At 43.7% G+C, this 24,004-nt stretch overlaps 2 protein-coding genes across 2 annotated transcripts in view; one reads left to right on the top strand and one right to left on the bottom strand.

Annotated features, from left to right (window-relative positions):
* The window catches only part of ME1 (malic enzyme 1), a 161,844-nt gene extending 143,731 nt beyond the window's left edge, over positions 1-18,113 (top strand). The window contains exons 10-14 of the mRNA XM_074150187.1: positions 4,651-4,756; positions 7,798-7,940; positions 10,233-10,406; positions 16,309-16,407; positions 17,647-18,113. Of these exons, the coding sequence (XP_074006288.1) occupies positions 4,651-4,756; positions 7,798-7,940; positions 10,233-10,406; positions 16,309-16,407; positions 17,647-17,805 (681 nt within the window). The 3' untranslated portion in view covers positions 17,806-18,113. The remainder of the gene's footprint in view (positions 1-4,650; positions 4,757-7,797; positions 7,941-10,232; positions 10,407-16,308; positions 16,408-17,646) is intronic.
* Positions 18,114-21,983: 3,870 nt separating this feature from the next.
* RWDD2A (RWD domain containing 2A) lies at positions 21,984-23,932 on the bottom strand. The gene is made up of 2 exons (XM_074150883.1): positions 23,735-23,932; positions 21,984-22,661 (listed from the first exon to the last, which is right to left on the bottom strand). The coding sequence occupies exons 1-2, from the start codon at positions 23,930-23,932 to the stop codon at positions 21,984-21,986; spliced, it is 876 nt and encodes a 291-aa protein (XP_074006984.1).
* Positions 23,933-24,004: the final 72 nt, after the last annotated feature.

Here is a 24,004-nt window from a genome sequence, read left to right as displayed (position 1 = left end):
AAGGAAATAATCTAAGAATACATCGCATTGTGAGAAGTTATATAATGAAATGTTAGTGCTGCTTTTTTTTTTTTCTTATTTCTTCCTTGGGATCCTGAATCCCTTTGGGAAGTTAAAGCAAGAAGGATATATAGCCTCTTTTTCTAACTTTGCCTTCCTCCTTCTGTTGAAGGAGTTTGTATCTTACCTCTGCGGCTATTTATAAGGGATCATGTCCAGTCTGTTGGTTCATCTGTGGATTTAAGCGTGAAAGACTTTCTTTTGGATTTAGGGAGTGTCACTTGATGCAGGAAAGATGCTTGTTATACATCATTAGAAAACGTATTACAACTTAAGACAGCTGCTGTCTGACCGAGGTGCGTCTTCATACTGCTATTTGAACAATGGGGTGATAACATCCTTTGGTAGGAACCCCTGGAAAAATTCCTGCCCTGCGTGGCATTGAGGTCCTTCAGTGAAACAGCGAGACTGCGCTGAGGCTTGGCACGTCTGGAAGGGGCACCTCTCTAGGTTGCAGATTTTTCTGAGCCCCTTTCATTGAACGAATTATTTTTTAATAATGCTAAAAAAGCGAGACACTGGACTTAGAAGATGAATACAAATGTGACTGAAGATGATGCTTCTACTTAAAACACTCTGAGCTTCATACACAGAACCACAGAGCTCATCCAGATTCTTTTAGTGTGGAGTATTTTAAATTTTTCCTTTTAAAAGGAGGAAGGAACCATCAGTGAGCTCTGTGTGCTCTGTTAATGTCTTAGGATTATGGAGACGCAAGCTGAGCAGTTCCTGATTTATGCTGCCTTGTGCTGTTCCTCTACAGCACATTTCCCAGCAGCAGATCACCAGCCTACAAAAAATAGCTAAGCCAGGGCTGGAAATGGAAATGTCAGGAGACTCTGTGCTTCTGGAAGATCTTTTAGTCAGAGCAGCTCTGCACTGCCGGGCCCACCCGCTTTGCATCTCTCCAGTGTCAGGAGGGCGAGAAGACAGAAAAACCACACAAATCCAGAACTGAGACTTCTGCGCTTTGGCTCCGTCCTCTTCTCACCGCCGACTGACAAAACCTCTGTGAGCTCTCGTTCCGGCTGTAGGCATTCAGGGGCGGATGTCTGGGACCTTGTGCTTAAATGGACTGGCAACCCCTTAGTTTGAGGTTAAGCATGCACAAAACCGAATTGTTTCTTCCTTCCTGCGTTTCATCGCTCGCCCTGTTTGCTGGGCACCGAGGAAAGCAAGCCGTGCCCTTCCTGCCGCCTCTAAACTTTGTGGAGAGCAAAACTTTAGAATTTGCCAATTTGTGGAGAAAAAATACTATCTAAAGCACTCTCCTCTAAGTTATTGGAGTTTTGTAACCAAATCCACTGGCTGGTCTTGAAATCTCAGCCACGCATTTTTAGGGAGGTGTTACGTAGCCCCTTTGGGATCATTGAATTATCGATTAAAATACATTTCTGACAATCTATTTAAAATATGTATTAAAAAAAGCCCCCTAACCATAGAATTTCTTTTATAAGCATTTTCTGAGCAAAAATCTCTATGTACATAGCTGTTGTTATTTTTGCTAAGCCACAGAATTTAATATTTCATTCTTAGTTAATATACTAGAAAAATATTTACTTGGAGACATGATTCATTCTGACTAATGGGATCAAGCTAATTTAGACCAAAGCTGAATAAAGAAATAAATTTAAATATGTTTGGGGTTGGGTTTTTGGGGGGAGGGTGTTGGGTTTTTTATTTGGTTGGGGTTTTTTTTTGTTTTTGTTTTTGTTTTTTAAGAATGGTAGAATAATGCCCCGTATGAGATAAAGGGCAGATAGAATTTAAGATAGGGCAGAATCTGACCTGAGGTGACCCGTCTGGGTGGCACTAGTCTCGCTAACCAGTGGCTGGGAAAGGGTTGCAGTGGATCACATCAGCTTGCTGGTTGAGTACTCCTTTTATAGGGAATTAAATGAGAGAGAGTCATTAATGTCAGTAGGAAATGGGAGTTTGAATCCTTGGTGTTGCATCACCAAGTGTTTTAACAGCACTGCCGTTATCTTAATTTTAAAATGGGGAAGTACCTCCTCAAAACAAATCCAGTGTAAAACTGTGTAAAGAAGTAACTGTTTCATGCAGGATTTTGGTTGGTTGTTTTGATTAAAAAGGAAAGAATATCAACATTTTTCTTCACTAAGATGTCAGCCTGGCCTCTTAGCTGTTATTGCAAAGCAGAAAAAAAATTAGAGGTCACCTTTCCTGAGAGATCTGCCCAGATCTGCAGATCCTGGAGGCGCTCAGAGCTGCCTGCCCGCCGCAGCCTGAAGGATGCTCATAGCTCTTAGAGGTGATTTCTTTTTTCTCGGTCGCCCAGGACCAGAATGAAAACTGTCTTCCTCAATAGCAGCCTGATAAGCTATTAAGGAACCAACTGAAGAAACAACGTGGGATGGGATGGTCCCATGGCACCCATTCCCGGCTCACCAGGGATCCTGCCTCCAAGTTGGGCTCCATCAAACATTTCAATTTCAACCAACCTGCTGATTAGAATCAAAAGTCGATTTATTATAGTATCTTGAGGTTTTCCTAGCAAAAAGCTTTTGGCCTGGAAGTCATAAATGTGGTGGTTTTTTTTCCTTTGGTGACTGAAAGGAAAACGTAATATTTTTTCCCTGAAAATATTAAGGAAAATACCCGCATTAAATGAAGTGCATCTAAACTGTGTGTGTAGACTGTGGGGACATCTGCTGGGATGCTGGGAAACGGCAGACTTCAAAACGTGTATTGACGGTGGAATGACTGGAGCATGAATACGCCAAAAATTGTTAATATTGAGGCATTTTCTTGAGGCTAAGAATTTCACATTTTACCCGCAAAGGAAACCAGGTGCCCGTATCGCGGTATTTCCGTGGTAATCGCTCTAGGAGAACACTTAAGACCTGTATAAGCACATCCAGACGTAACCCTCTTAATTTAAAAACTCGGCATTTTGGTCATGTAGGAAAAAAAAAAAAAAAAATCAGTAGAAGAGGAGAAATCTCTGGAAATTCCTTGTAATCGCGGGAGAGCCAAGAGGAGCTGGTGTCCTGTGGGGCCGACCGGCTCCGTCAGCCCTGACCACATAACAGCCTTCCTGGGCTTCCTGTGGTACCCACGGGATGGAAACGCTCTTCTTGCATTTGGAAGTGAAAAATGGCCTTCCCTCCTGTCCACCAGCTCCTGCGGTGGCCCTCCTGGGACCAGCAGAGGGGCTTTGGGTGGTGGGACTGGCACAGCCCCACGTTGCGGAATCGTGGTCTGAAATTTAGCATTGGATTTCTCATTTTTTGTTCAAATTAAGCAAAAATGTCGTTAAAAAACTAATTCTGGCTTGAATCCGATAGTGTGCACAGCCCTAAAATGAGCCAAAATTGTCAAATTCAAATACTTTGGTGGAGTCGTGGACTGAATTCTTTTCTAATACTTCAGTATAGTCTTAATGAACTTGCTAAGATTCAGGAAACTTTCATCTCATCAGTTGGAAAAGACGTGGCTGGGGAGATGATATGTATCTGTTCTGGCTATTTGGTCACAATTACATTTAGCGTTCCGTTTTCCTCGTGTACTTCCCTAAACATCTGTGTGATCTGCTCCTTGCCCTCTGAAATTGCAAGATGTTTGAGGGGCTGGCACCGTCGTCTAGATTTGTGTATGAAAAGTGCCTTTGCAGTGGTGTTTCCTGGATAAAACGAGGGCTGGAGGCGTGAGCGTTTTCAACTCTTCTGCTGAAGTTTTCAGGTGCCTGTGTAGAGACAGAGCTCCACGTATTTAGACAATTAATATGATTTTCACAAATTCTGGCCCCTTCTTACCTTGCGCTCCACGTTACTGAGCTCAAATCCTGTTTGCAGCCCAGTCAGTGTCAATGGTGCTCTAAAGTCTTTTTTTTTTTTTTTTCCTGCGTCTATCGTATTCCACTTGGAAACCGTGTTGGGCATCGCTGGGTGGAAATTGCCGGTGTAGATCAGGGCGAAAGCTGTTTCCCAGCTGAGTCGATTCTATTAATGCAGAAACGGTGCACCAGACATCTGGTTACAATTAGTTTTATTCCATCCTTAAGAATGACTTGACTTAAATATGAAAAATGTGGAGCAAAATATGAGCTCCCCTACAGTCTCTATACTCCCCCCATACAGTCTCTATACTTTCAGACAAGAGCAAAGCTGAAGAAGCTGGGAGAAACTACTCCTGTTTTGCTGAGTTACGCGTCCCCCTCGCCCTGGTGCATCTGTGCTCTTTGCTATATAAATATTTTTATGCTTTATCATTAGTAACTTGAAGTGTTTGACCAAATGTTAACAGCTAAAACAGCTTTAAGAATGCTTCAAAGAAGAAATTATTGATGCTTTCATATAATTGTTAGTACAGTGGTGTTCTACAGCTGTTATGAATTTAAAGTAAAAATACTGAATTTAATGTACCTACTGCTTAGAGCAGTAGATTAGTCCTAAATTCTCCAAAGCGTGTTAGCTGTAGACGGGGCCGCTTTGTCTAATACAGTATTTGGTGATAGACGCAAAAGTAGAAATGAAAATAGGACGTGTTAAACCAGATACTTTGTGAACTGATTATCCCAGGATATTAGGTTCCGTTAAAATAAATATTCCTTTTTTTCCTTCCTTCCAGGGGCGTGCCTCATTAACAGCCGAGAAAGAACGTTTTGCACATGAACATGGCGAAATGAAAAGTCTAGAAGATATTGTTAAAGATATAAAACCCTCCGTGCTAATAGGTAATTTCTTTGATTTTAAAGCAACGACCTTATTCTTGTTTGGAAAAAAATGGGGATGTGGCTTTGTCTGAAGAGAGGATCGAGTTCCTCTGAACAGAGTTTACCTTTGTGTGTTTTTAGAAAACAGTAGGTGCATAATGGACCCTCTTAAGCAGCTGAACAAACAGCAGCTACCCGAGCATGTAACGCTGCTTTCACTCCAAGCCATCCGTTGCAGGGGGGGAATAATCCGAGTTGGTTTAAACATCTGATGGGAGGACCTTATCACCTTCCTGAATTACCTCGGATTTAATGTGGGTGGTGTGATACAAATGACTTCCAACTTAGACTGAGGAAACTCAGCCCAGCACACGTAAAGCTGTGCAAATACGAGCAGGCTGAAGCTGTAGCTTCTTTCCCCTCGTATTTAGGTCCTTAGCCACCAGCCCTTTCTGCAGACCAAAACACCGATTTTTACAATGACTTTTTCTTTTCTTAAAGCTGCAGGATTTGGGGATCTCAGTAAAGGGATTGATCAGCTCTCTGCAGTTTGGTTGTTATATTTCAGTGACAGTTTCAGGAATGAACTGCAAATCCTCTTAAAATAATTTATTTAATATTTAAGACTTGAAAATTCATCTCTCTGGCTAGTAAAATCATTCATCAGGTGCTGGGAAATCTGAAATGCCACAGTGAAAATTACCTTACGTTTTAAGAGCTACCTTTTCAGCTATGCCTAGAGCGTGTGGAGTAAAACCTGTTTTTAACAATGATCGTGATTGAGGTAAATAACGCTTATCTTTTTCTATGCTCCGTAAAGATACGACTGCAGGACAGAGAGCAAGTAGTCTAGAGAATTGATTTAGTAGAAAACAAGGCTGAAAAAGCGAGTGGAACAGAAGAATAGATTGAACGATCTGTGATATTTATCTAGATATAGGAGTGTGGGTGTTTAGGGAACGTTTGCTCTCATGAAACATGGATTTTTACAGTGTGTCATTTTCATATCTAAATCTATGCGGCACTTTCCCTCAAGGTCACTGTCTCCGAGCCATACTGCATCATGAGGGCTCTTCCAACAGAAACACCAATGAAAATTAATATTGGGGTTTTTTTTTTCAGTTTGGAGGACTAGTCATTCCATATCTTATCCTGAGCAGCAGGAAACATGTTGATACTCTTTCTCCCGATGTTTTACTTAGCTCTGTCTCAGCGAATCCTCATATACGTTTCATCGCCTGCGATGGCTCAAAGAAAAGCCTTAGAAATTGCAACTGTAAAATGAAAACCAAAAAAGAAATAGTCAGTGAGATTGTTCAGAGCATTTTGTTTTAACTTGATACCCGAAGATAGTTGTCATTCTTACTATTGGCTGTCCAGAAGCAGTTTTAGAAGACATTAATCATTTGGCAACTGCAGACTTAACCAGAAGCTAAGGCGTATAACGGGCTTTTATACAAGTGGGTCAAAATCACGACTGCCGTAACTGTTCATCAAACATACAGAGGCCCAGCTGGTCGAGCAGAACACTTGCACCTAAGCATCCTTGTCCATTCATAGAAGGTGAAGTTCTGTACCTCAGAGCTCAGATTTGCAAAAAATGGTAGTATGTGATACAAGTGTTTGAGCAAGAGATGTGTAAACTTTGGGAGAAGTCACCGATTTGCGTCAATTGAGGAGTTGCCTCTTTTGTTACCAAGGGATCAGAAGAGAGGAGATTTTTCCAGACGCAAACCCAGATGGGTCTTAGACATTATTTGGCCGACATTAAGCACCTGAACACCACCTAGAGCACCGGTCACAGGCTGCTTCGGCTTTCGGTAGAGCTCTTGGAAAAACTCAATTGGAGACAGTTCAGGGAATTTCAGTGGGGCACCCGCTTCTCCCAATGGAGGGCACAGGCTGTGCTTGAAGATATCTCTGTGAGATGACGCCGTGCTTCATGTAGAAGCGGTCAGAAAATACTCTGAGACACCTTTCAGAGATGTTAGTGCTGGAGCGTATATGACCTTCTTGCTGACTCTGTGAGGTGAGGACCCTATTCGCTTCCCTCCAAGGACCTTGTGCTCTCCTTGGGCAGACGCCACCCTGTTCCTTTTAGAGTGGGCAATGTTGGTGTGCTCATTTGTGTGTGAGTGACGAGAGGTTGGGATACTGACCCAAGAGAAACCCTCTCCTGGCCCGGGTTTGAATCCATTCCTGGTCCCCCAAGGGAGGGACCAACAGCTTTTTTCCTGCTGTTGAACCTCGGATGCTGTATGGAAAGCGGACAAGGCGCTGGGGGCTCTGAGCAAGGAGGAGGGTGCCTTCTCTACAAGCCAAGAGCCAGAGGCCTCCCTGGACATAAAGATTCTTAGGTTTACTCCAAGATTGGTTTTTCGCTGAAGGTGTGGAGAGCAAGGACCTGGTCCTCAGATTCCCAACTCTTGTAGGTTAGGCAGAAATACAGGTGTATTGGCATCATAAAAACATCACTCGCACCTCTTTTTGGATGAGAGTACCGTATGGAGAACAGAAAAGCATCCCTGGTAGGACGGAAAAGACGTATTAAAAAAAATCGTTGCTGTCAGGGAAGCCTTAAACTCAAAATTGGGGTTATTCATCAGTTGAGGCTGGAGATGAAAGAATGATCAGCTGTAGAAGGCAGAGGCTTTACTCGTCACGTCCAAAAAAATTGAAATCTGACACACTGGATTTGGGAGAAACTCTCCTGTCCGTTGCGTGAGGCTTTAGGAGACAGAGCTGTGCCTTTCTGCTCCTTATTGGCCTGACCTGCAGGTTAGGTGATACCTTTCTATTTTATATAAAGGGCCTGAGAAAAGTGAAATGAGAAATTCACCAAACTGTAGAGGGGTGAATAGATTCCACCTTGTGTTAGGGGTAATCCTGAAGTTTCGCTATTGCAAAATCTTTTATACAAAACTTTATTTTAATTAAGTTAGGAAAAAGGTTGAATTCCATTTTAAAGAGGGAGGTACGCAGTAAAAACAGCTTTGTTCTTTTAAAAGTGACCTTGAACTGATAGCGTTTGTCTGCTTGTTTTGTGTGTTTCTCTTTTTTAGGAGTGGCTGCAATTGGTGGTGCTTTTACTAAAGAAATTCTTCAGGATATGGCTGCTTTAAACAAACGTCCTATTATTTTTGCTCTCAGCAATCCTACCAGCAAAGCGGAATGCACTGCTGAGCAGTGCTACAAATATACAGAGGTAACCAAAGATTAACATCTTTCCAGTATACGTAGTGAAAAGTAAATCTGAAATTAAATTTAAAATGGGAGGGAGGGAGATGGCGGAGCAGCAAGTGCTAATCATGTCTCTGTGCGCAGGGAAAATGAGTTAAATCCAGTAACAGATTTTTTAGATTTTATCAAGACCATTTCACTGCAGTCCGTATATGCTTCCTCATAAAAACATTTAATTGCTTTTACTGGTGTCAGGCATGACTCATAGTCTTTATTATAACCGAAGCGTCAATAACCGTCAATCATTAAAGCCTTGTGCCTGCTTTTGAGCTGGACCACTTTGTATAATATATACACACAGCGGCATGCTCTTCATTTGAGATTTTATAAATACTCTTTAGGGTAAGAAAATACTTCGGTACAGGAAATAGAATCTTAAAAATAATTCTTTTGTAAGAACTGGGGTAATTGACTCCTTTCATAAAGATTTGTTATAAAGATTATGGAGACACAGGTGAAAATTAAGAGAACTGTGCTTGCTTATTTATTATTGTATTATAGAAGTGCTAATAAACACATTATCCTGTAATTTCATCTAGAATGTGAAATGTAGGAGTCCTTGACTGTATGTGTTCCGTACTGGATCGTGTTTGGATTTATTGTCAAATACAGGGCGGTTTGAACGACAGTTTCACGATGTTTAAAAGACAAATTTAGCGTGGCCGTTCCCCACCGCTCAGAACACAATTACAGCTCAGAGCGAGGGCCAGGGACGCTGCCCGCGCGAAGGGCTGGTTAGAGTGGGCAATGACATCTGCTGGGCAGAGCAAAAGACACACTGAAGCATTTGATCTGTCACCAAAACGTATAATAAAGCCGGCCATGACAATACTGCCTGACACCAAACCAAACGGAATATTCCTCTGAAGAGCCGCGTAGCAACGGTGGCATATTTTAAAATGCACATTTTCAGTTCTCTAAAACGGGCATAGATATTTCTGATACTAAAGCGCCTCTGAAGTATTTAACAGTGACATTTATCACTTCAGCAGCACTGGCTTAAATAAAAGCTGGCTTTTCTTCCCCACCTAAATTTACTGCTTAAATTCGAGGGTGCTCCCTCCTCAGCGAGGCGAGAGCCAGGGGGCTCTGGGCTGGGCAATGTCACTCCCCTCCTTAGTCCAAAACTGCATTGCCTGCTGCAGAAATCACTTCTGTCTCCCAGGAACGATCTGGGGAGCACCTGGATAGTAGTGCTGCAGGTGTGTCACCTCTGAGGTGCCTCTTCTGCCACCTTTGAACAGCACTCGATGGTGCCGGCGTCTGCTCGCACCGGGTGCTGGTGCTTAAAGAGGGGAGACTGGGAGGAACAGAGAGCTCTGCCTGTCCCCACAGCTCCTCAGAAACTGCCACATCCAAAAGCGCAACGTTTAGTGGCCTTAGTGTCGTTTTTGTGGATTATCTGCTGTTGGGAAAAAATCCAGCAGCATCACCCCTTGTTACCATGAGAGTATTGTGTCCATTGGAGTTTTCCAGCTGGGGGTGTGTACCTTCTCCTTCTTTCCGTGTACCCTCCTCCTGGCACGGACGCACAAAGTGAATAACGAGCACTGGCTTTCGCTTTCTCCTCCTCTAAGTTCTGATCTCTAGGCTCAGAACCCTGATGCTCTGGGGACATAACACCCTCTCAGAAGACATGTTAAATAGATGTCACCCAGCTGGTGATGTCACCAGCTGTAGATGTTTAAAGGGGTGTGTGAAACTGGGCTCCCCAATTCAAGAGGGATAGGGAATTACTGGAAAGAGTCCAGCGAAGGGCAACGAGGATGATTCAAGGATTGGAGCATCTCCCTTATGAAGAAAGGCTGAGAGAGCTGGGACTCTTTAGCCTGGAGAAGAGAAGGCTGAGGGGAGACCTTATCAATGCTTATAAGCATCTAAAGGGTGGGTTGAAGGAGGAGGGAGCCAGACTCTTTTCAGTGGTTGCCAGTGAGAGGACGAGGGGCAACGGGCACAAGCTGGAACATAGGAGGTTCCACTCAAATATGAGAAGAAACTTCTTCACAGTGAGGGTGCCAGAGCCCTGGAACAGGCTGCCCAGGGAGGGTGTGGAGTCCCCTTCTCTGGAGATTTTCAAGACCTGCCTGGATGCAGCCCTGAGTAACATGCTCTGACATGCTCTGGGCAATCCTGCTTCGGCAGGGGAGTTGGACTGGATGATCTTTATGGTCCCTTCCAACTCTAAAAATTCAGTGAAATACTTCAACAGCATCCTCGCAACTAACACGCTTTCTTTTCCTTTCTTGTTACGATTCAGGGACGTGGCATTTTTGCCAGCGGAAGCCCTTTTGATCCTGTCACTCTTCCAAGCGGACAGACTCTCTATCCCGGGCAGGGTAACAATTCCTACGTGTTTCCAGGAGTTGCCCTTGGCGTTATTTCATGTGGACTGAAACACATTGGCGAGGACGTGTTCCTCACAACTGCGGAGGTATTCTATTAAACATTATTTAAATTCCTTAATTTAGTAACTTGGTAATAACGAACAATTAAACAGAAATAGTTAAACTTTATCTTTTAAGTTAGAAACATAATGCCTCTTGTGTAAGGTCTTTATTTGCCAAGTATGTTGATTTTATAAGCTCTATTTGAACAAGTTCTTTTTAAAAAGTTAATACTTGGTCCAAAGGTCATCTGACATAAACTTCACCTTCTGTTGGCAAGGAAAAAAGGGAAAGACTTCAGTGCTGTATGATCACGGGTGAATGCACGTAGGTGCAGTTTGCAGACATGGGCGCAAAGGTTTGACTTCAGATTGAAAGGAGCTATATTTTGATGCTGGCAGCTTTGGGGTGACTTTTGTGGGTGTTTTGCTTGCAAAAATTATAATTTCTTTTAGCTTTTTGCTATTTCTGACTAGAGCTGTTGGCATCGTTTTTGGTGGCCCTCCCTTGTCAACAGCTGGTGAAAGTGCTCCGTTGCCTTGTGGTTCCATGCACCACAGTCTGACACAATTGTCACATTATTCTTCCCGTTTTCTTTCTTACCCTTTTCTGCACTGGTTCTTTTCTTTCTTCGGGCAATTTTTTTATGATTTTTTTTCTGAAGTTATCCAACATGTGATCTCTCCTCCTTTATGTCCACTCAGTGGGCAAGAGCTGAACAGAGAGCAAACAATTTTGGTTCTAGGAGTCATTCACCGCCTGTTTCCAGCGATTGTTCAAAATCTGACACCCACTGTCTTACAGCAGGACACGATACTGCAGAGGGTTGTGTCTTCAACACGTATGGGAGAAGAACGGGGCCTTTATCATTTTAGAATCCCCTATTCAAACAAAAATAAATTACCCGCAGTGGTTGAAATCAAATGCTTAACACTTTTTTTAATTTTTTTTTTTTTTTTTTTTTTACAAAACAATGTCAGTCTTTCTGCAGCTGTTTCTCATGTAAGAAAATTGCAACTTTCTGCGCTTTTCTGGGTCCAGCACCTTTGCTCTTCCTCCCCTATAGCGTCATAGCACTTACAACTTCTTCCTCTGACCCTTCCCATCTCACCCCCTTCCTGCCCTCTCCTGGAGTTCCTGTCTCCTCCGTTGCCTCTGGCACCAAGGTTCCTTCTGCTGAGTGATGTGACACCCAGTGATGCTGAGGCTCCTGGCTACTCTGCTCCCGGGAATGTGCTTCCAACTCATCCCAGGCTCAGTGCAGACAGTGATTAAAGAGCCCTGAGCGGTACATGATGGTTCTGTCAGGTTCTTACATCGTGTCCATGCAAAGTCATTACAAGCCTGATGCTTTTTTTAAAGGGTATGGAAATCAGGCAGAAAGCTGGCCTCAGTTTGCCACGTTAACTCTAATTAACCCAGATGTACTTCAGTGGTAATTTCTGCCCAGTCCAGCTCATACAAATTACAATCCACAGAACCTCATCGAAGTGCAGCATCCTAATCTTCAAAGACACTGTGTAAGCGCCCTTGGAAATGCAGGGGTAGTGTCAGTAGCACACAGAGGAAGCCTCAAAGCAGTGCAATTAGCAACCATTATGGAACAATTAAAAAAAAAAGAGAAAAAAAGTAGTTGCCCCACTTAGTAGAAGCGACTCAACACTTGCAGGTCCTCTAAGGGATATTGCATTCCAGGATTCTTGCTCCTTGTGTCCTCTTCATGGATTAAAGGGAAGAAATGTGATAAGAAGCTTTCTTAAAGGCTGAGCGCTTGCATGCTGCCCTTGCTGCATTTCTGAAGGGTGTGGATATTAAATGTGGATACTATGGCATCTTTAAAAAAGTTTGCCAGCAGCTTGCCCTCTATAAGAAAGATATTCACAATTTCCATCTTTAAAATTAGCAAAAAGCCCAGACTGTCTCCACTGGCTTTAACCATCTCAGGAGGGCAATGATCCATCTCCTAAGTCTTTGGATAATTATATCCTCCCTTTAAATCCCTCCCTGTAATTTCAGTTGGATACGGGGATCCTCGCCTGCTGGTCTAAACTGCTGTGTTAAACAGTTGTCTTGTTTCTTCCTAGAAGTTGCTTCACTTTGGTTTGGGTGAAGCGGTTCCTATATATAGAGCGCTGCTGGATGCACGGTGACACGCAAGTGGATTGAACGATGTTTCATGTGGCAGTTACTAAGTCAGAAAAAAATCTGTTCTGAACAAAGAAACTTAATTGAACAGAGAAATGTAACAGGCAGGGAAGTAAACTGGTATCAGAAATTGTGAGGAAGCTTTTAAATTCTCTCAAGGTAGAGTTTCTCTCCTGACTCTTCTTTTTTTGGTAAAGCTTTTGCTACATCATTGCCATCCTCTAGTAAAATCCCTAGAAAAGTCTGACGTCTAAAAATGTCGGTTTTTTCTTGCATAGAAAGTCCCTGTTGATGGCAAGATCAAAATGAATAGCTACTGGCCTTACGGCTGGAGCCAAGGGCAGCCACGTCTGGTGTCCCTGCTCGTGTGACTGGGGCTTGGGATGAGCTACAGCCGGTCACCGAGCAAGGGGACAACCGATGGGTTGTCAGAAGAGGTGTCAGGGCTCTGAAGGCCGGGAGGGCTCCGTATGCCCAGAGCCGAAATCACAGTCCAAAGCAAAGGCAAAGGCGCTTTTTGTTCTGTTTTCTTGGCTTTTTCTTTTAATGGAAGGATAAAATCAAAGTAGTTTCATGTGGGGTTTAGAATAGCGGTTAGTATTTTCCATTTGAAATGGAAGCACATGAGATGCTGCAAAATTTAAAGCATCAAACCCATGTGTTTTAGACAGAGGGACCTTCTCGGAGTGTAGAAGTAGTTTACCTGGCAAAAAGAAAGTATAAAAAATAAGCAACCCAGGTTGCATGCCTGCACCTCCTATCTTCTTGCTTCGCCACCTCTCCAGACAGATCTGATAAAAGCCACAAACAGCTTATCGTAACTGCAGCAAACTCTACTTTCAGTGTTCTTTTCTCCCTGCCAAGCAAAACAGAATGTAACTTTGATTTTGGGCAGTAAATCTAAGGTACTGTAAGCTGTAATACTTCTTAATTGCAGGCAATTGCTCTGTGATGACAAGGGACGTTACCTATTCCTCTAAGTCCGACGAAATACAACAAAAGGGACAGAAAATTATCAACTAATGAAATATACTTGGCATGTGTGACCTATAGTTAAGTTACTCCAGAAATAATCCTGTTAAATCCTTTCATTATAGAGAATAGGTCCTCCAGAAGATGCCCCCACTCGCTTTATGCCATTTGTCCTCTCTTTGCTGCTGTTCGTTTAGGTTCTGCAATAAGGCTTAGATAATTTCTCTATTAAAAACTTGAATTAATTAAAATTCAGAACACAAAAATAGCATTTGGTTTGTACCTAAGATCCAAACAGCTCCGTATCTTCCTGTGAAAGTAATTAGTAGCAGAAGTTGAGGAAAAGAGGATAAATAAGGGGAAAATACAGGGCGATCCTTCTGCTGAAATGGCTCCTCAGCTTCTGGCAGCCTGTCCTGTACGGCCTCCCTGCGCTGGGGCTTTAATCCCTGCATGGATTTCTCTTTCCTAAATGAGCCCAGTGGCTTTTTAAACATCTTTATACATTTGAACATCTTTTCGTGTCGCAATTTCATTATGAGTTCTGTGGAAAAAGAAACTCTCCTCTTATGTTTTCCTGCTCCTTATAGTGCCATGAGAAATGTTCACCGTCAGTTGTCTTTTGTGTTTTCTTTCAGTCTTCTCTTTTTTCTCCCCAGTCTATTTCATTATTTTTTGTCTCCTTGTGCAAAAAATAACCTTTTTGATCAGCCTTGTTATTCTTTATATCCCTCAGGATTCCATCCCAGTCTTGTTCGAAGTAGGTGGAGCAAAAATGCGCGGTTCAAAGGGGATTTATACATTGGTATAATTACATTTTCTCAGTTGCCTCTTATTTTCTTAATCATCATTTTTTTTAATCATCATTTTTTTCCCCTGCCACTGAACTGAGGGAGGAGCGTTTTTCAGAGACGACACGGAGAAGTTGGCATTCTCTTTGAAAATGCCCGGTTTTGTGTTTTTGCACAGGTTTTAATGCAGTTACAGGGGTGTGTAGAAGGACTAGCGTGGCATCTGTATAGTTGAGCTTCCTCCCTCTCCCGCTTCCAGCACTGCCTGCGTGTTTTGTGGTTTGATTTCTGTCAACCCCATCACAAAACAGAACTACTCTGCCCCTGAACCTTTTTTTGTTTTCAGTGATGCGTTACGCTAACAGCAACTTGCTGTTGATTTCTTCAGATTTCATCTTTCCTGCGGAGCCCCATCACACTGTGAAGAGCAGAAATCTCACGTTTTAAGCTCCCCTTTACACATTCGGGTACACGTCTTGTTTTATCAAAGGGCTGTGTGTCATTTTTAAATAACCCAGTTGCTATCGTGGAAAGCAAAACCAAGGTTTTGCGTTGTATTAGCTCCCCCTAGTGGGTTTTTATCTCGGCTGTATTTCTCCATCTCAATATCTCCATCACAAAGTCCTACTTCCCCCAGGCAACTGGAACTGTAGGGAGCAGTTTGTGCTCCTTTTCGAGTATCTTCCTGGTATGTTCCCTCAAAACTCCACTTCTTGCTTTCTCTTTGGGCCATGGTACCTCTTTCACAGTGTTCCCTGGACTTTCCTGGTGTTTTTGGAACCTCTGGATGGATCATACACAGCTCCACCAGACACCGTACAGACCAGTTTTCCCTCCATCCACAGAAGACCCCTACAGGTCACATCAGGAAGGAGTATCCCCACGCTCCTGGATCAGTGATTTGGTTCTAACCTTTTGTATCTAAGCTGTAATTGAACCAAAATGTATCATTTCTCCTGATGGGAACACTAAAGGTGCCTCTCTGTTACTCTTCTATTTTGCATCAGGATGGTCTTCTGGAGAACATCTCCCTACCTCCCACCTTGCTCCACAGCATGGCGTGGTTTGGGGAGGAGAGGGGGACTGGTTTCCTTTTAGATGACACTAACTGGAAGGATACACTCTGGGAGCAAGCCTGAGCCACTAAATATCCATGGAAACTGCTTATAAACTGTAACAGATTTAAGAAGTATGAGCTTGCACTGTACAAGAACCTCCTTTCTCTGTGACTGTTACACGTTCCCAGCTGTTCAGAGGGCAAGTGACATCCCCTCCCCGCAGTCATTTCCTTTCTGTCCCAAAACAAGACAGAGAAATTTGAAATTTGGATTCCGCTGATGCAAGTCTCTCTTTGAGAACTGTAGTAGAAGAAGTTCTCTTTGAGAACTGTCAGCGAAGGTGGCTACTAAAAACTGCATAAAGTCAGACCATTTTTAATATGTGGATTTTGTGCTTAGTTTGCTTCGAAGATATTTGGATTTGGATCTAACTAGCAGCTCCCCAGAAGGTACAAAGGCGGGCAGTTAAAGAAATGAGAGCTTCAAGTCCACCAAAGAGATTTACAGAGTAGGAGACAGGTCAGCAAACTGGCATCCGCTGATTCTCAGGCTCAGCAAATCCCCATCTGGATCACCCTGAAAGGCTGTTTTCTATTTCACATCCCCCCAAAAGACAAACAAATTTCAGCTAATGATTGCAGAAATATCGTTAGACCCAAAGGCTTCTTCCCATCAGACCCAGGCCCCTTTGCTTCTTAAATGGGACCTGTTGCAGGAACAGAGGAAGTTCATGAGGTGAGCTCATAAACAGACAGTGCAAGCAGCGTCTCTCCTCACTCTGCGGAGAATGTCCTCACACCTTACGGCAATACAAGTTTTGTATCATACGGCCAGTGAGTAAACAGTAAAACATGACTTCTCCAGGTTGCTATCTGCATGGTTTGCCAAAGCGGAACCATTTATTTGCTGAAGACCAGGTCAGCGTCTAATAAAGTTACAGCTGCCCCTGCATTTCAAGTTAAACACATCTGCTTTATTTCTAGGTAATAGCAGAGCAAGTTTCAGAGGAGAATTTACAGGAAGGTCGCCTGTACCCTCCGTTAGTCACTATTCAGCACGTGTCGCTGAAAATCGCTGTCAGGGTAAGTCATTTCACCCTTTTGTGGCTGCTTTTCTTGCCGCGCTCTCTACATAACGGAGCATTAGCTTTGATCAACTCAACACGCCGTCACGCAAGTTGAAGTCAGTTTGCGTCAATCAATCTTGGACAAGTAGCTGTTTCAAAATGAAATTTAAATTCATAAATGTAATCCAAATACAAGAAGGAAAGATATGGAACGATAGCAAGTGTTTATTTCTGTAGGGCCCCAACCGTGCTGTCTGTCAGTCAGCCACACGTCCCCGGGCGTACGCTCATGGGAGCTGTGACCAAGCTTTTGGACCTTCACGACACTTTCTTGCCAGGCAATTGATAAAGTGTCACCCTCTGTCCAGGCACATGTCCCTTTTGTTCCCATCCTCGCTCTGGCCCATCAGAACAACTAACTGCAGGGGATGCTTTTTGTTTACGGCTCAGGTTTGGGCCAGGGTTGTTTGGTTGGTTGGTTTTTACTGGCAAATACAGAGCTGATACAGAGGGATTTTCAGTAAACCCCCAGTTTCCCAAGAAATTTTGCTGTCCTGGAGAGAAGCTTTCAAATAATGTATTTATCCTCATTCCTCCCTTGTTCTGTTTTTTATGGGTGGGGAAGCAGCATTTTAGGAGGTTATTTTGCTGGTCTGTGACCTTTTTTGCTCCAATTATCGTTTTCTGTCCTGGTCACCTTACTGTGAATAATTCCACTTATTGCATATTCCTTTGAAAGAACAGCAAGGAGCCCTCACGCATGAGAGAGTTCCCTTCGCTTCACTCGGTAATAACTGTTCTGTAGACGCCAAAATGTTACCTACGATTCCTCAGGCGAAAGCAAGCCGCCTGAGTTTGGCAGAAAACCGGTGATAGAAATTCCTCCTCTACTTGTGTGTGTTATTTAAAGTACAAAAAAAGGAAAATGTTACCAAACGATCCTTTCTGCCTGATCTCTGTTGAACTTTTATTCCTGCAAATACCTGTTCTGGCTTTTCCAGCCCAAGAGGTTTAGCCATGGGCTCTGTCTTTTCCGGGGGAGGAATACTCGCAACATTTTTTTGGAATACCAAATCTCTAGCATGCAGGGAGCGTGGAGGCTTTGAACAAATCACACTTCTCTTACAGTGCTTTGGAGAAGACGTTAAACCGGGGTAACCTGCTGATGGAAAAGCAGAAATCGTATCTCAGTGCTTGGTGTTTGTGGGATAATTAGCTTAGCAGCACTAATTAGGATTTTAATGCATCTTTCTAGATCGCGGAAGAAGCCTACAGGAATAACACCGCCTCCACCTACCCCCAGCCCAAGGACCTAGAAGCCTTCATCCGCTCTCAGGTTTACAGTACCGATTACAACAGCTTTGTGGCTGACTCCTATTCCTGGCCTGAAGAAGCCATGAAAGTGAAACTGTAAATATTTAATGAAGAACGAACAAATTAGCAGCCGTTCAAAAGCATTAAAATATTCACAACATTTCCGCCTAGGAAGCCTAAGAATAGCTGATTTTTTTTAAGATGCAGACAACTTTTTCTAAATTGTAATATTTGGTTAGAAACTCAAGATCAATGAATCATATTAATTACACATCTGGAAATAAAAAATTAATCTGAGAAATATATTTGTGGTGTCTGGTGGTTATTTTGATGGTTATTTTAATTGAGACACCCCATTCTATAGTTTGACAGATGCTTTTGTTATCAAAATAAAGTGCTTGTATCTTGAGTTGAGAGTTTTGTCACAAATGTCAATGAGAACTTAAGCTGACAAATGGTACCATGAAAATTAAGAAATACATATGATGACTCTTTAATTCATTTTGGGTCACAATGCAATTTGCATGAATTGTTGAGCTATTATTTAAAAAACCCCGAAAGTTTAAACAACAGTAAGGTTAGAATACTTTCCTCCAGAAAAAAGCCTTATTGGTCACTCCTGTGCGGAGGAATGAAAATTTTCTAACAAGAACTGAACCTGCAGAACCTTCTGTTCATGTCGAATTAGAGTATTTTAACATCCTCAGGAACATCCATCCTAAGCTGAAGTCCCGTAAACGATCCAAGATTTCATTCCCCCACCAAGAGAGCTACCGGTCTAATACGCTGAAGTTCATGGAAGCGCTTTGACTCCATGTTCTTGACAAAAAAAAGGGAGTATCAAAACATTACGAACTGTCTTTTTTTTGACTAAGTATTTTCTTATAAACATCAGGTATCGGGCTAGTCAGAGGTTTTTTTTCCAGCAGCTTGTAACAGAAAATGATATTAATCCTGGTCTCTCAGTACTAATTTGACATAGGAAATATCAGTAAAGTTATAGGTATTTTTATTTCATATATAGTATAAATATATTTTTTTTTTTCCCATTTTTCTATATTTTACATAATTTCCTCATGTAATGTAGGGGAAAACCAGAGGGAACACTCAACTTTGTCTCATCTTAGACATTTTCATTTTCAAGGTGCTTGGCCAAGCGATGTAAGTATAAAATGCAGTGAATTGAGCAGCTGAAAAATTACTATTGAGAAAACCAGACCATAATGAGATGACAGGAAAATGATTGCAAAACCTGTGGTATTAGCAACATAGTTGTATAGGCACTACCCAAAGCACACAAGGGTGACATGGGCCTCTTTCTTCTTCCCACTGCCCCTTATTTAAAAGGAAAGCTTGGTCCTGGCGTTGGACACAAGCCTTTGCTGCATGAAGATAGACGAGATGCTTCGTGGAGCAGCAGAAGACATCGTATGCACAAGCAGTGAGATTTCCTCGAGCTGGGAATACAGAATCTTCATGGTTGGAAAGGACCTTTGAGATCATCAAGTCCAACCACAAAAACAACAAAAAAAAAACCCCACACCCCCAAAAAAACCACAAACAGACACAAACCAACAATCTCGGGCACTAGAGCATGCCCTGAAGTGCCATGTCTACACGTTCCTGAAATACCTCCAGGGATGGCGACTCCACCACCTCCCTGGGCAGGCTGTTCCAGTGCCTGACCACTCTCTCAGTAAAGTCATTCTTCCTCATATCTAATCTAAACCTCCCCTGCCCCAACTTCAGACCATTTCCTCTGGTCCTGTCATTATTCCCTTGGGAGAAGAGGCCAACACCCGCCTCTATAACCTCCTTTCAGGTAGTTGTAGAGGGCAACGAGGTCCCCCCTCAGCCTCCTCTTCTCCAAACCAAACATGCCCAGTTCCCTCAGCCTCTCCTCACATGACTTGTTCTCCAGACCCCTCACCAGCTTGGTGGCTCTCCTCTGGACACGCTCCAGCAGCTCAATGTCCTTCCTGTAGTGAGGGGCCCAGAACTGAACACAGCACTCGAGGTGAGGCCTCACCAGTGCCCAGTACAGAGGCACCATCACTGCCCTACTCCTGCTGGCCACGCTGTCCCTGATCCAGGCCAGGATGCCGTTGGCTATCTTGGCCACCTGGGCACACTGCTGGCTCATGTTAAGCCGGCTGGCCACCAACACCCCCAGGTCCTTTTCTGCTGGGCAGCTTTCCAGCCACTCGTCCCCAAGCCTGTAGTGTTGCCCGAGATTGTTGCCTGACCGAAATGCAGGACCGGGAATTGGCCTTATTAAACCTCATCCCATTGGCCTTGGCCCATTGATCCAACCTGTCCAGGTCCCTCTGTAGAGCCTTCCGACCCTCAAGCAGATCAACACTCCCACCTAGTTTGGTGTCATCTGCAAACTGAAGGTGCACTCAATCCATTTATCTAAGTCATCAATAAAGATATTAAACAAGACTGGCCCCAAAACTGAGCCCCGAGGGACACCACTGGTGACCGGCCACCAACTGGTTTTGACCCCATCGTGAAAAGCAGGTCTAGTGAGGCGCCTCCCCTCGTAGGCTCTCCTGTACCAGTTGTGTCAGGAAGTTATCTTCCATACACTCAAGGAACCTCCTAGCCTGCCTGCTCTCTGCTGTGTTATATTCCCAGCAGATATCTGGTAGGTTGAAGGCCCCAACCAGAACACGGGCTGGCGATTGCGAGACTTCAGCCAGCCACATAGAATATTTCATCAACCTGCTCATCCTGGTTGGGTGGTCTATAGCAGACTCCCAGCACAAAAAAATCACCCTTGTTACCCTTTCCCTTCATCCTTACCCATAAACACTCAACTTCATCGTCACTGGAATCTAGCTCTATACAGTCAAAACACTCCCTAATGTACAGAGCCACACCCCCGCCTCTCCTATCCCTCCTGAAGAGCTTATAGCCGCTCATCGCAGCATTCCAGTCGTGACCATCATCCCACCACATTTCCGTGATGGCGACTATGTTATAGCTGTCCTGCTGCACAATGGCTTCCAGCTCATCCTGTTTGTTGCCCATGCTATGTGCATTAGTGTAGATGCACTTGAGCCGGGCTCCCGATTTCACCCCTATCCTTGGCCCTTTACCCCCAGGCTCATTACCAGTGGGCCTGGTTTTATCCCCTTCCCCCTCCACCTCTAGTTTAAAGCTCCGTCCGTGAGCTTTGTTAACTCCTGGCCTAGTACCCTTTTCCCGTTTCGGGACAGGGTTTTCCCATTGTTCGCAAGCAGAAATTTCCAAACGTCTATCCCTTTTCTCGAGCGAGAGTCCTCACTAACCCAGCATCCTTCAAGCCCTGGCATGCTTCCCTTGGGTTTAATCCTGACAGGCCCAGTTAGCTCCCCTCCCCCCCTCATATCTAGTTTAAAGCCCTGTCAATGAGCCCTGCTAGCTCCTGCCCCAAAATTCTTTTCCCCCTCTGGGACAGGTGCATCCTACCTGCCCCCAGCAGGCCAGATGTCTCGTATGGCTGCCTATGATCAAAAAACCCAAAGCCCTGCCAATAACACCAGTCCCGGAGCCACAAGTTGACCTGTTGCCTCTTCCTGTTAATTTCCTCATTCATGGTTGCCACTGAAGGGATAGAGGAGAACACAACTTGCGTTCCTGATCCCTTAAGCAGCTGTCCCAAGGCTCTAAAATCTCTTTTATTTGGCCTCCTTCTACCCATTTCATCACTACCCACCTGAAATACTAACAGAGGGTAATAATCAGAGGAGTTTACTAGGGCAGGAAGTTTGTCCAACACATCCCTAACCCGTGGCCCAGGGAGGCAGCAGACTGCCCTGTGAAGTGGGTCAGGGCGGCATATTGGTCCCTCTGCCCCCCTCAGTAGAGAGTGTCACCCACAACAATGATCCATCTGCTTTTCCTTTTGGAGCCAGCTGTGGTCTACAGTGACTTGGTCTTTCTGACATTTGTGGCCTGGGTGTACCATCCTCCTCCTCGAAACAGACAGCACAGCATAGATGAGCAGGAAGAGGTGTGTAATTCCAAATAGGGCAGTGTGGGATTTTTATCACCTTGCAAGCACTCAGAGGTGTGGCTCATAGTGACAAATGCCAGTTCTAAGGTCTCAGAAAATAAGTGAACACCGCTCAAAAATATATGCCAATTCAGAACAGAAGCTCAGATTAACTACTTGAACCATTCTTCTTGTAAGTTAAAACAGTTTCCCTTTTCACAGTAGCTATAAGGCACACTATTTCAATGTTAGGGTCATCTCTTGCTGCCCCAAATTAAAACTCCTTACAATTTCTCTTATTTGTCTGACAGTTTGCCTTCAACACCAAATAAAATCTGAAAAATATGTCCACTTTGATGTTGTTTCAGGAATTCTAGGAACTGGCCAAGATCCATGTGATAGTCGTTCCTCAGGCCATAATCACCATGTGCCTGAAACTGTAGGTCTTCAAAAGCACCAAAGAGACGAACATTATCGATGCCTCTCTCCGTTTCTACGTTCTCCACGTGCTTACATGAAATATGCTTCCAGTTGGGATACCTAACAACACGCCAGAACTCTTCACAGTTTTCTCTGAGTCCCTCCACACAGATGACACCAGGTTTCCCTGTTAGGCAGAAGCCAGTCAGATTTAACTTCTTTGCAGAGTCAAAAATCTTTTTCCTCAATTCCTGCCTGTATATATGATGGCTGTAGATCCACATGCGATGCAATGTTTCTTTAACTACCACTTCTTTGGTAGCAGTTTCCGAAGAGATCTTACTGTCTTCCAGGTAAGGCAAGGTGTTGTCTTTCACCCATTGCACAGCTTCATATACACATACTTCACCTGAAGCCAGAGAGCTGATGTGAGAAGCCAGACCGGTGTTGAGCTGCAACTGCTGCAGTCTGTGCAGTGCATCTGACCTTGCAAAAAGCCGAGGAGCTACGTGAGGATACGCGTGGGGCAGCAGGACCTGCAATTCCACTTTTACCTTAAACAGAACACACACACACAAAAAGAAAATGAATTCTGCAAGACACATTAGACTCTTCTTCCCTGTCAAAGGCAGATTATGAGATGTGACTAAGATTGCAACATCCTAAACACTGGAATTACTTCTTCCGCTTTCCTTTTGTCAGCTCCTTTCCTTTTTTTGCCCCACGCTGGGACTTTTCCAATGTAACTGGTGTTATCTTCTGCTGTTTCCTAAAACAATGCTGTGGCTTGAAAGAAGGTACACCATTACCCTGTAGGGATATTTCTACTGTATGTTCTCAGTACGTGCTCCGTGTTGCTGCAGCGATAAACTACCAGTCTGAGTCGAGGGACAAGTGGCGAATTTTGTCCCTTACTGAATGCATGTCTCATCAACAAACTCAGCCCAGTTGCTGGATCTACCCCAGGAAAACAGGGCCAAGAGTTATACAAAACAGTGTTTATGATTGTACATACTGTATATAGAGGCATTATTATGCTTTTAAGCAAGTATTCACCCTAACAGAGACAGCATTCTCAGGATTATAGGGGATAAAAAGATTTATGTGCATTTTAGGCTGGGGAAACCTCTAGATTATCTTGCCTGATCTACAAACCACAGGCTGTTGAGTTTCTCTCCATTATTCCTACAGTGTCTTAAAACAGAGCACTCCAGTTCTTTGGAAATTGAACCCTGCCTCTGGTCCAAGAGCAGGAGAGGATTCATGTACCCTCGGTTCTTGAACCTCTTGCATACCATTAGGAGACTTTCACTACAGTATACAATCTTATTATTAGTCCTGCAGAGAGACGTGAATTGTAGAATGACTAATTATTTTTCCAGGTTCCGTGACAATCTGTCACGTTGGTTGTCCACTCCTACAGTGATTCTATTAGCCTTTCTTAGCCAAATCAATTCAAGAGTCAAATAAATAATTAAAAACAAGAGCTTTTTGTTACTCTTAACTTTTGAAACAGCAAATTAGGGAGGGAGTTTCCCCCCTTTTTCCAGTGCAGTTTTTAAGTGTCTGCATGCACCAGGAGTAACGAAAACACCACGCATGAACACATCTGTGTGGAATTTCTCACCTTTGGATCCCCTACATCAACAGCAATTGAATATTCAAGCTGTGGGGGCAGAGCTCCATCAGGCTTTCTCAGGTAGCGCTGCACACCAGGCACTGCATCCTCATCCAGGTTTATTTCACCTTTTTTGGGAAACATCGAAAGGAGCGTTTCCACTTCCAGCAGCTGGAGCTCCAGGCATTCTTTTACCGCGACAGCCATTGCGCTGCCCTCCACGCACACACCTGCAACGAGAGGCCTGGAGTCAAACCCCGGGGGCTTAACACACAGCGC

Source organism: Numenius arquata, chromosome 7 (assembly GCF_964106895.1).
Source record: "Numenius arquata chromosome 7, bNumArq3.hap1.1, whole genome shotgun sequence".
Taxonomy (NCBI): domain Eukaryota; kingdom Metazoa; phylum Chordata; class Aves; order Charadriiformes; family Scolopacidae; genus Numenius; species Numenius arquata.
Note: the sequence above shows the minus strand (reverse complement) of the source record. Positions and strands in the feature narration are given on the sequence as shown.

What these genes read in the sequence shown, in the direction of transcription:
- RWDD2A (XM_074150883.1), bottom strand. Translation starts at nt 23,932, where the DNA reads ATGGCTGTCGCGGTAAAAGAATGCCTGGAGCTCCAGCTGCTGGAAGTG. An exon ending in TTGATGTAGGGGATCCAAAG is followed by an intron (nt 22,662 to 23,734) that starts GTGAGAAATTCC and finishes GTTCTGTTTAAG; the next exon opens with GTAAAAGTGGAATTGCAGGT.